Source organism: Lepisma saccharinum, chromosome 24 (genome assembly GCF_977018435.1).
Source record: "Lepisma saccharinum chromosome 24, izLepSacc3.1, whole genome shotgun sequence".
Taxonomy (NCBI): Eukaryota; Metazoa; Arthropoda; class Insecta; order Zygentoma; family Lepismatidae; genus Lepisma; species Lepisma saccharinum.
This window is the reverse complement of record NC_139252.1, coordinates 21,477,285-21,489,097: the sequence shown is the minus strand read 5'-3', so window position 1 is coordinate 21,489,097 and position 11,813 is coordinate 21,477,285. Positions and strand designations below refer to the sequence as shown.

Sequence of the window (11,813 nt, the reverse complement as noted above, 5' to 3'; positions counted from 1 at the left end):
CATATTACCCAGATAATAGTGTTTCCCCCTCTAAAAGCACCACTTGAATTTGAAATTATCGCATTACTGTAAATTACTATGACTGAAATCAAATTATGCGTTCCATATACTTTTAGGCTGACATTCGATTTCTAAAAAGGGGGTGTGGCCATTCATGCCCCCCCTTCCTGACGTCTATGTCCCTACATAATTATACTTTCACCTAGAAATTTAGTGTAGAGGAATCTTTTCGCCATTATTGAACGATATTATACTATTATTGCCCCTCCCCAACCTTTTAAGGAAATCTATTGTAGGAGGGACAAAAATTGAGGTAAAATCAAGCAAGGCTAGTAGAATCTAAGAATAGCAGGGCAAAAATATACTCAAGATGGAATTTGTTTTCACGTCTTTCTTGCATTATTTATTCCACACGGCCAAGAGCACCTGCAGGGGCACATAGGGTCAATTGCCCCCCTTGATATAAAAGAATGAAAATTTTTGTGCCATATTAAATCAATGTTGTTTTCCGTTTGCAAAAATTTGAATCTAAAAATTTTCTTGCTCGATTCGCTCGCAGTTTTATTGTTTTCTATAATGCATTGTAAATTTCCAGAGAGAGAGAGAGAGAGCGAGAGAGAGAAGTTATAACTACCAAGTACTTCAGGCTCTAGCTGCTAAACAGTTTTGTCTTAAATGCATGTACAATTGTTTAGAGGAAATGGAACACAGCACATTTCAGAGACAATTTATTTATTCATTATGGTGCCTCTATGTTGCTGCACTAGACCATATAGCATATATAATGTATATACAGTGAGAAAAATGAGTTTTTCTTTTCCAACTGAACTTTCATCAAGGCTTTGCCTCCCCTAATCAGAGGGTCTGCGCACGCCTATGATAACATGTCGGCTGGAAGGGGGGAGGAAGAAGGGGAAGAGATCGCCAAACCACAATTCATACTGGGACACTAAAATATCAAGGGGGCTGGACAGTAAACAAAACTCGGGGACAAAAACGTAAGCTTAAATTGCTTCGAGATGAAAGTTTTCTTTGTCTTGGTTAAGTTATGTGAATGTCATTGTTTATGTTCTTTTATTCATTTGATTCAATGGTTATTCATAAATTCACAAAGTAGGGATTAGAAAATTCATTTAAATGTTGATACCGGAATTTGTCATTCTGCATTCTCTTTTGTTTCTTTCCGGCCTTACTAGCGCTGTGTGTATCATGAGTTGCGTACACTTTCTCATAGTTCGTTGTGACGCATGCGCAGTAGATGAATTAAAAACAAAGCGTAATGTCAGTCCCAAAGTGGTCAGCTGTAGTTTTAGTGCATGGCTTGAATTTGGATGTGATTCCGATATATTTCGTAGACTAATCGCGGTGTTAATCATGCTAAGTGAAAAGTTATACATTCTCTTTCTATTTTTAATTATTCCGTACATTGAAAGTGGTAAGTGTGTGTTATAAGTGTGTGTTTTTGTGTGTGCCACCAGTGCAGTTGAGTAGCCTCAACGCAAGTGCTTTGGCCTTTTGACAAATTTCGTATGTGAAATAAGTTCTACTTGTGGTAGTTACTCATTCATATTCTACTCAATATGACTCGACTGCTAGTCAGGAATGTGCACCGAAATGTAAAATAATTTCCTTGTATGCAGTTCTGTGAGAATAAGCGCAGAATCCTTCATTTAAAGGAAGAGATTTGCCTCAGTATGGGAAGCATAGCTCACTGTTTACTCGGAGTTGTACTAATGTGCATCGCTGCTACAGGTAGGATCAGATATTACATTATTTTCATACCTATTTGTTGCAGTTTACTGACATTCATGTTTGTTCGTTTTTAAAAGGTTCCTTTCATGTAAAATGTAGAAACTCGTGTCCAGCATTGGGAATTTATGTACATCTATGTGGTAGACCTAAACAGGGTGGAAAATCGTTGAAGAAGGGTAATTTCACATGTAGTTGACATGTAAATTTAACATAAACTATGAAGATGTCTGACACTACATTTTACCATACACAATTTTGTTCCATTTGACATGAATGAAACACACGTTTATCTAAAAATGTTTTGACTTTGAAGAGCTACCGCATTAACAGTTTATAATAAATAATTGATGTTTGACGATTTTTGCAACTTAAAGTGAGTGTTATGTACTTCAGTGTATATGAATGGTTTGTGGGGCTAACTGTGGATGGTTTGTGGGGCTACCCGTGGATAGTTTTTGGGGCTAACGAACAATGTTGCATCAAAATGTATAATTTCCAGACGTGACCCCCGGTTTTTTACAACAGATTCGTGATTAGGTGGCCAAAATTAGTTAGTATACCGAAAATTAACAAAATTGGAGGCTTTCTCTATATTATCAATTCTTACCACTAAAAGTAATAATGAATGGGAAAATTCTGATAATGGAAGTCAAGTATGCAGATATCTAAGCGATTTTGTGAAGAATTGAAGTAATTGTTTTGTAATGTTATTGTTTTGCACATAGGGCCTAATTACAAATGGATTGAGTTTATGTATGTATGAAAGAGAAGGGGATGGGGAAGAGGTAACTGTTATAAAACATCTTACAAATTTTTGATTTACTTTTGCGTTTTTTTTTATCACAGTAACGGTTCAGATTGTTTTATGATTTCTCCTAGCACAAAGACTAATTATCGTAGAATTTTGGAAATCAAGCGACAGTAAATATCGTAGAAGCGTGGGAATGAATGTAGAAGTATATCGGAATCTTAGAAGAATGCATTTAGGGACTTCATTTTAATGCTAAGGGAACCAAACCTAACCACGAAAGCATATATTGAACAAAACCTTTAATAATCGCTAGAACTCCACAGTATGTGTTAGCAGACTTACATTGAAAACTAACCATGTAAAAATTGCATTCGCAGCATGATGAAATCGCAATAAAACAAAAGGAACTTGGGCCGAAAGTCTAATTATCATAGAATTTTGGCGAGCATTGTCACGCAAAATTTGAACCGTTCTTAAAGTAATGACCACTGTTTAGATTTCGAAAAAACTTATTTATCTTGGAAAATAAAACTTAAAATTACCCTGAGCGAGCATGCATGCTCTCCATTCTCCGTTGATAGAAGGTAGAATTCAAACCTTTTGGCCGTGATCAGTAGTAGAAAGCATATTTATGGATCTTTTTAATGCTATGAGAACTAAACCTGACCTGCCTAACCTAAACATGGAAGCATTTAGGGTTATTATTAAAATGCTAAGAGAACTAAACGTGACCTGCCTAACCTAACTACGAAAGCATGTATTGGGAAGTGCTAAACCAGGGTTTGCCTTGGATACTAATGTTGTTTGCACACACTTATTATTATTATTGGTAGACATATATTACCTCCCTGAATGCATAGTGGCAACATTGTTACTGTGTGATCAAGTGGTTGTGGGTTTAAATCACATAGTGATTTAGATTTCACTTTAAATTGTAGGTCCAGTTCTGATTAGGCTATGTGTGCGTAATATACTTCCCTTTGAACTTCACTTAAAGAAACAAGAATATTTGTGCTATTTTCAATGTTAATTTAGCATGGTTGAACTACTTAAGGGCTACAAAGGTGCCTTCAGTTTTGAGTAACCAACATGTGATAATTGGATATAATTCAGAGAAAAGTACTCAATTTTACATAATGCTAAATAAGATCTTTGTTGTTAGTAAATTATGATATTAAGCAGGGCTCGAAAAATCCAGGTCGCCATGGTGACTAAAAATTTCAGCCTGGCGACTGTGATCTTTTGCTGTAATATGTACGAAATTTTGATGATTCTAAGTTCAAATTGCAGTACAGCGTAAGTTAGCAACGTTGTGAACATTCCATAGAGTTAGTAACAATTTCTTACCCTTTGACCCCCAACATCCCATTTCCTGCTTTCTCAAATAATTTAGCGATGTTTTGAATACCATGATGCTCAACATCTTATACAGAGTGTTACAAAGGTTGCACAACCCAAACTTTGGAAATGTATATCATGCAAACTGTAAGAGATATTTACACCGGGTTTTCTGCATTATAAAGCCTCATTCATTGAGATACTTTTCAATGCTTAAAATTATCAGTTTACGCCGTATAGAAAATTATATAAATTAATAACTGACGGAAAGCAGTATTTAAATTTTTCCAGAAATGAACTTCTAAGTGAAAAAAATATGTAAGAAATTATCGATGGGTCATAATTAGACATTTGATGACTGATACCATGTCACATTTGCGACCACTATTGGTCATGTGCAACATTTGATGAATTTTTGACTGGCGATTTTATGGGCTGAGTGAAAAGTGCAATTTTTGGGACATATCTCCATATGTGGCAACACTAGCAGGTCGAAATATTGCCAACAGTCACATGCAACATGTGTGTGTAAGTATTGACTATACATTTACGTGAAAAATCAAGATTTTGTGCAGAAATTGGACTCATGAGAGAATAGGCTGCCCCTGGTTACATTGTTCTCTTCGCTCACTTTCGCCGCTACTGTGCCTGTTTTTTTAATTCATTCAGCATGGCATATTCAATGGAGCAGTGCGTGTGCATTGCTGAATAGTATTTTACTACTCATCCGTACACTCATGTGCAAGAGGTTTTCCAATAAAAATGGCCTGCTTCTGCTGTACCTCACAAAGCAATGGTTTTTCAACCAGTCAAACAAACAAATGATCCCACAAATTGTTTAAGAGTTGGTATATATTGTTGAAAATGAGTTCGCAGATGTTTTCAGTAAATTAACAATGTATTTGAAAATAATATAATTGCTCTTATTTAGATAGATGCTAACATAAATTTATGAACCCAGTGATAGCCTACAGGATTAGTTTAGTGCATAAAACCCGGTGTAAATATCTCGTTAAGATTTTCATGACACACATTTTCAAAGTTTGGATTGCGCGACTTTTGAAACATACTGTATTATGCACAATTGGTAATAGGTGGTTTCATGGTGCCTGATTTTCAGAGCTGGCGCCTAGCTTTAAAGAAAATTTTTCGAGCACTGATATTAAGGATTTTTTTTTGTTTTGTCTTGTATACATGTGCAGTAGAAGAAAGAGAGTGTTCAAATTCTAAGGCAAGAACTACTAACTATCTTAACGTACACAAAACTTGTAAATAAATAGTAATGCCTGTAGGAACATAATTTAAATGCTTTTAAGAGCACCAAACATGCTATGCCTAACAGGTGCATATAAGCACGTGGGTCCATGATTACAGTCAACAATATTTAATTGCAATTATTGAAATTTTAAGTAAGAAGTGAAGGAACTGCGCTTTGATACATGCATGCATTGTTTTGTAAATGGCATAGTTTGACCATATCCTAAGCAATTATCAGCAAATTGCTGCTTCTGGGAAACCTGCAACTGAAAAATATGGGATGGAAAAATTATTCAACACAAAGATGCTGTTATTATTCAGAAAGCCTCTTTAGTATATGCATTTTTAACACATGTTGAATGTGATTCATGTAGAAAATGCATATGTACAATGATTATATCTGCACGGCAGCCTCTCGTTGCCTTCTCTGTGACACCACCATGCCCACCTATCCTGTTTCGTACATGAAACTCACCTTGTGGTTTTGTAATGGCAAGAAATGAAGACTTCTGCGACATTGTTGTAGCTTGATTACATACAAATGAACTGTATTTTATGAAAATTAATACGTATAAATGCATTAGGTACAAATAAGGAATTACCACATTTTAAATTATATTTTGCCGTTACCTGCAGTATAAAACAGAATTACGCAGAACTAAGGTACATATAAACTGCAATAATGTCAGCAGGGCCAAAATTTTATATATTCTCTACATAACCAAAGTTTTCCACAATTAGATATGCAATGAAATTTGTGATTGCCTACTTGCGATTTGCGAATAAAAAATAGAAACTATTCATTGTTAATAGCTTGTGTGCTCATGTTATAAGTACACAAAATAATGTATAACATTTTGTACAATACATAATGAATGAATTTCAAGTCCAACACTGTGTCCATGTATAACTGCTCAGAGTGAGCTAATAATTTTGAATATCACTTTACATTCAGAGTTCAGTTATTGGGCATATATTTTTTTTCATGTTCTATTTCTCGTGTGACAATGATGGGGATTGTTATGTAAAAAGAAAAGGTAAAGTGCTCCCTTGTGCTTAGCACCACGCCATGAAGGCATATAGGGGGTGTGGGGGTAACGCCCCACACTTCCTTGATCTGGTCGTGAGTGGGGGTGATGTGATAAGCATAATGCCCCTGACCACTTTACCCCCAGGTACCCATGTCATTCGATGCTGGGTGGGCACCGGGGCTGCTTCCAACATTAGAAAAGTTCCCGGATTTGAACCGGCCGGGTATCGAACCAGGGACCTTTAGCATGGTAGTCAGACACGTTACCGACTGAGCCACCGTGGCCGCTGGATTGATGTTATGTGCATAATTTATCTTCCCAGCTCACACACTTACATTTTGGAAGGCATAATATAAGGATTTTTTAAAACATTTCTTTTTCTTGGCAGTCTAAACAGAAGTTGCAACTTCTCGAACTAAAACATTTCAAAAATATAATTTTTCTGTAGTTACTAATACAGTGGAACCCAGGTTTTATCTTCCAGGATTTTATACTTTCCATTGTTATACATTCAATTCTCATGGTCCCCATAGAGAATAATGTTTTAAAATTTTCCCACAAGTTTTTTTTCACCATTGTCCCCTGAAAAGTGTAGAATCAAAATTCCACTGTATTAGCAGATGTCTTCCTTGAATTCTCGGAATTTGTCATAAATTTTTGTCACCAGGAATCATGTAAATTTTCTTCACAGATGTGAAAAAATGACACTATTGAATTTTAAAGTGCATATAGGCCTGTACATTTTAGCTGTTGCCCCCTACAGAAGGTTGTTTGTGATCTATGGTAACAAATTCAAACAGCTGTAACTGATATCCTCCTAAGAATTGGCGGATTGAACCAGGTGTATGACTCGATGCCTTATCCTGATGCAGCCAGACTTTAGTGGAATCTGCACCATAGAGAGCTGGGATTTCTGTGCAAAAAAATTGGCGTCAGGATGCGAGTCTGATAATAGGCCAAGTTGACTTTGTAGTTACCCAGCGAATGGTTAACTTGCCATTGTAACTGTATCCTTCGATGACCATGAAACCCTTGGGGAAACTTTCCTTCGTCTCCCGATACCATCTTGCAAACTCTTTTTCATTCCCATGGTTTGTAATATATTGCCCAGAGTTTGTTGCAGTCACTTAGACTTCTACCTCTTTAGGGTGCTATATCTTCAGTTAATAAATTGTATTATATCTTTCTTTTTTACATGATGATTATAGTTGATACTACATGAGAATATATTCATATAGAAGTTATCGGACTTTTACAGAAATTTCAATTGCTTTATTCTTGATTCCAGTTCTTATTCGTTTGTCACGAAAGTCCCAGAAAGTTTTGCCTTTTATCCTTCCAATAACTAATTATCAGGTCCAATCTAATAACCTGCCTTGGGATGTTGATTAGAATGCGGCACCACTAGTAATTCCGACCAAAAGTGTAGACTGGGTGCAACGGTTGAAAACGAGCAGCCGAGTTGGTGCTGCACAACCAAAAACGTGCTGTGGGTCATGACTAGAACGCGCTGCCACTGGTGTGTCAAAATTTCCACAAAGGGGATCGTAGTTAGCTCACAGATATAGGAATCTGTTCGGAGACACAAATTTTTATTGGTCCTTTCACTTCTTTAGATTTCATATATATTTGCATATGAGTACATTGTTCATTTTACGAGTATTTTTATTAATTTGTCATCTTTATGTCTTTTCTTTTTGATCGTACACTTTATTCTATTATTATTTATCTTTCTAATTTACTTTGATGCCTATTTACACTATCCTTTATTTATAATACAGCGATCTTCTTCCTTGCACGCCTTGTGCTGGAATATCTGTTTAATGTCTGTAATTATTTACATGTATCAGGCCTATTGGGTACGTAACAAGATACAGATTTGCCTCATCTAATGTGGCAACAAGCATCTACTTTTCACCGGCCAGGCTTTCAGTTGTTTGTGCCGGTGCAGCAGCTTATGAACTTTGCATTTATGCTGCTTTTCCAGGTTCAAATCCTGGTTGTTAATAGTGTCGACAGTTGTCACGGAGATCCCCAATTTCATTGCAATGGCTCTCTGCGTTTCTGGATTCGGGCCGGAGACTATGGCCTTCACCATCCGAATGATCTCCAGGGTCCGGCTGGTGGTTGGTCATGGATGTGCATGTTTCTTGCCCTCAGGGATCACTCCTCTCCTGACCTTACCTTGTTTGTGCAGCACACGTACGATGCCTTTCTTGGAGATGGTGAAACCAAGACTCTTCCATTGCTCGATGATCTCGCAATATGAGTATTTTGCATTGGAAAGGGCGGTGATGTACCCTTCACAGAACTTTTCGACGCACGTTCACAGCACTCCAGCACATTGCTGTACATTAGATTAGATGTATAAGGTCAGCCATTCCAGTTGTCACGGACGTTACAGTTTTACTAATTTAAAGCTCTTAACATTAAAATTTAAATGTATTTTGTAAACTTTTTTAACATGAAACAGAGTAAATGGTGATGACCTCCCTACAGAAGAAACTATGTTGAGTAAAATGTATTACTATTCCGGAAACTGAAAAAAATGTTCAGTCACGGATGTCACAGAATTTGTGAACTCATATTACAGGCTGTGAACTAAAATTTAAAAATTCAGGTTACTGCCTGAGACAAAATTAATTTTATACTCATTGTGTTGATCTGCAAGCTTTACAGGTTCTAGTTCTGATCTATTAATTCACAAAAACAAAAAGGAATTTATTTTATAATTGCTTTATTCATGTCACAGATGTTACATGGAATTTGTCACGGATGTTACATCTGACATGATGTATGACAAACAGTAGATTTGTACTGTTCTACCGTTCTTACATTAATAAGATTACATGGTATAATTAACACAATTATGCAGTGATACATAATTAGGTCTCTTAATTAGAAATCAGAGCAAATAATTTTATTTGGAAGAAACCATGGATTGAAGAAAAGTCTGTGTGGTCATTATCAAATTTGTAATTATTATAACATAAATAGAATTTTAAAGACTTTTCTTAAAAATAAAACTCCTACAAGCAGATTTTGTTTTTGAAATCATAGATAACTCTACTTCCAATTTCCGTTATAGTTGGATTAGGTAGAATGCGGACCACCTGCTTAATGTTTATTTCTTTTTCATCCCCTTCATTAGGTACTAATAAATTGCCAGTTTTTCCATACTGCTTCAAGAAGATCACACGTAAATGACCACTGTTTCGCAAATCACTTGTCTGACACACTGCAACATAGTTATGGCTAATCTGAGTCTTTCCATCACCAGTGACGCAGACTTCAACGTATACTCCAGGTACAATATTCACATTGAGTTCAGATAGGTCTAATTCTTCTGTTTTCGAGGTATGTCCAAGTTCATTTATGTTGTTTTCAACAGATGCATCATCATCATCGTCATCAGAATATGATTCAGACCCACTGCCAGAATCAGATGAATACACATCACGCCACCGCAATTCACTGTTCATACTGTGTGGCACTATTTCTGGAAAGGCAACTTGTACTTTCTGTTTGACAGATTTTGAAGTCAATCCAAGAGCTACATGTACATCATCAATTTTCTTGATGTGATGTATTTCTCGTATTCCTGGTGCCGTTCGCACGTACTCCCATCGTTTGTTCAAAAATACTGAAGTTTCTTCTGTCTCTTTCTTGGTTACAAAAAGAACCTCAGTTGACTTACATTGAGCTTCAGCAACTTTGAAGAATTCTTCAGCATTTTGAACAGTACAATGTCGTGATTTTACTGCTGTCCAGACCATTCGTTTAACCTGCCCGCCAATGGCATCAACTGCTCCTTTACCATGGCCAGCTGCAAAATTGTTCCACTCTACAGTTTCCACACTGAGATCATCAGGCAAGTGGCACATATTGAAAGCTGTATACTTGCTCTTAAATTGGGAAGAACAATTATCTGAAAATATCATCAGATTACGTAAACGGGCATCAGAATATCTACTCTGAAAATGAGATACTATTGTCTTAATGAAAGTCGAAGCTGAATGTCTAGAGTGACTTACATCATCACTTACAACCACATATTGGTCTTCATCGCTTCTGCTTTTTTCCTCCTCCACTCCTGTACCCTCAACCTAGTCTTTTCTCTCCTTAAATTTAAAAGGTTTTTGTCTTTTGCACACTTTTCCTTTTCTTCTTGCCTTTTTAACCTATTTCTTTCTCTATCCTTTTCCAAATATGCAGCCCATCTCTCTGGATTTTCAGATTTCATTTTAGCTCTCATTTTTGCCATTCTAGGAGCAGACTTTACAGGTGGCATTATCTGCAACAAGAGAAAACATAAGCTTGGAGCAAATTATAGGTTATTTTATGTTTCTGTTTACCTACCACTGATTTTAAGGACATTTCATTATAACATAAAAAATAAATTCTAGATGGAACGAAGAAAAATAATTTCATTTTACTCTATGACTTAATATAATCAAGTTCTACACATCAATAATATATTTTAAATCTCTCTGAATTATACCAGTAATAGGTTATGTAACATGGACTATAGTTCATAAAGTTAGACAACCCAAACCTAAAAGTATCAGTGGTGATAGAAATGTAACATCCGTGACATCTATTTTATTCTTATTTAAACTCAGATAATATCTTTAAGATGGTAGGGTGCAAGTATTTTACTAGAATGTCAACATTATCTACTTTTGACAAAAACAAATTTAGTTCAATTCTGTATTTTTAAAAAGTATCTTCTTTTTTGTCACGGATGTTACACCATGTACATCTGATTACTGTTTTACAATTAATTCATAAATTTACTCACCTTGGTCTCTGAAATTCAGTGTGTAGACTCTCAAAACATAAACTCAGCAGTAAACTTCCTGAGAATGGAGTTAACAGTTGAACTGAATGTGAAGGGAGCTGCCAACTTTAGTGAATGAAACTTGCCATGTATTGCCAACTAACAGCAGCTATTTCTTGTAACAATAAAACATATCAATTATATTATTTTTCAAAATATCTCAGCAGAATGCTTAAATGACAAGTTTTATCTACTCAGTGCATGCAAATAGAACATATTTTTGATTATTATTTTTTTTTGGTATAATTCACTCTTTACCCGGAATGGCTGAGGTACATTCATAAATGTTTAGTGTAAAATTTCGAAACAAGTGATTTTTGATTGTAACAAGTGTTTTTATTGTTCACTTTTATTTTTCGAAAACTCACTTTGAAAGCTTTTGGAAATACTTGAATTTTTTCAAGGTCATAGAGTAACCACTCTGTGTATCTAAAAATATAATATCCTTTATGTTGTTCATGCTCAAGAATAGCCAAAGTCTAAAATTTGTACGTAAAATATGGACAAATCAAACTAGTGATTATGTTTTTCAGTTGTGTGAATAACCAATCTTCCAGAGTTTATTCCATTTTTTTTACAATTGCAGGACACAGTATTAAATATGTGAGATGCCATATCGTTGGCCAGTAATTTGAGATATTGTACTTCAATAGGTATAACATTAATCACTGATACAAAAAACAGATAAAACATTCATTAAGACTCGTAAATCTTGTAAATGTATTTATAAATTCAAGAATAATTATATTTTTGTTCCTTTTCTTAAAATGCATTGGCAGGACAACAGTGTCATGCTACTATTTCCAGCAATATGAAATTATTAGATGAGATTTACTCTAACTAA

At 35.5% G+C, this 11,813-nt stretch overlaps 1 protein-coding gene across 4 annotated transcripts in view; it reads left to right on the top strand.

Annotated features, from left to right (window-relative positions):
- The first annotated feature begins 1,258 nt into the window (after positions 1–1,258).
- The window catches only part of kuz (zinc-dependent metalloprotease kuz), a 438,495-nt gene continuing 427,940 nt past the window's right edge, over positions 1,259–11,813 (top strand). For 3 of the 4 annotated variants that reach the window (XM_083110783.1, XM_083110782.1, XM_083110785.1), the window contains exon 1: positions 1,259–1,752. In XM_083110783.1, coding sequence (XP_082966909.1) covers positions 1,635–1,752 — 118 coding nt within the window. In that variant the 5' untranslated portion in view covers positions 1,259–1,634. The remainder of the gene's footprint in view (positions 1,753–11,813) is intronic. The other variant, XM_083110784.1, reaches the window with a different exon arrangement.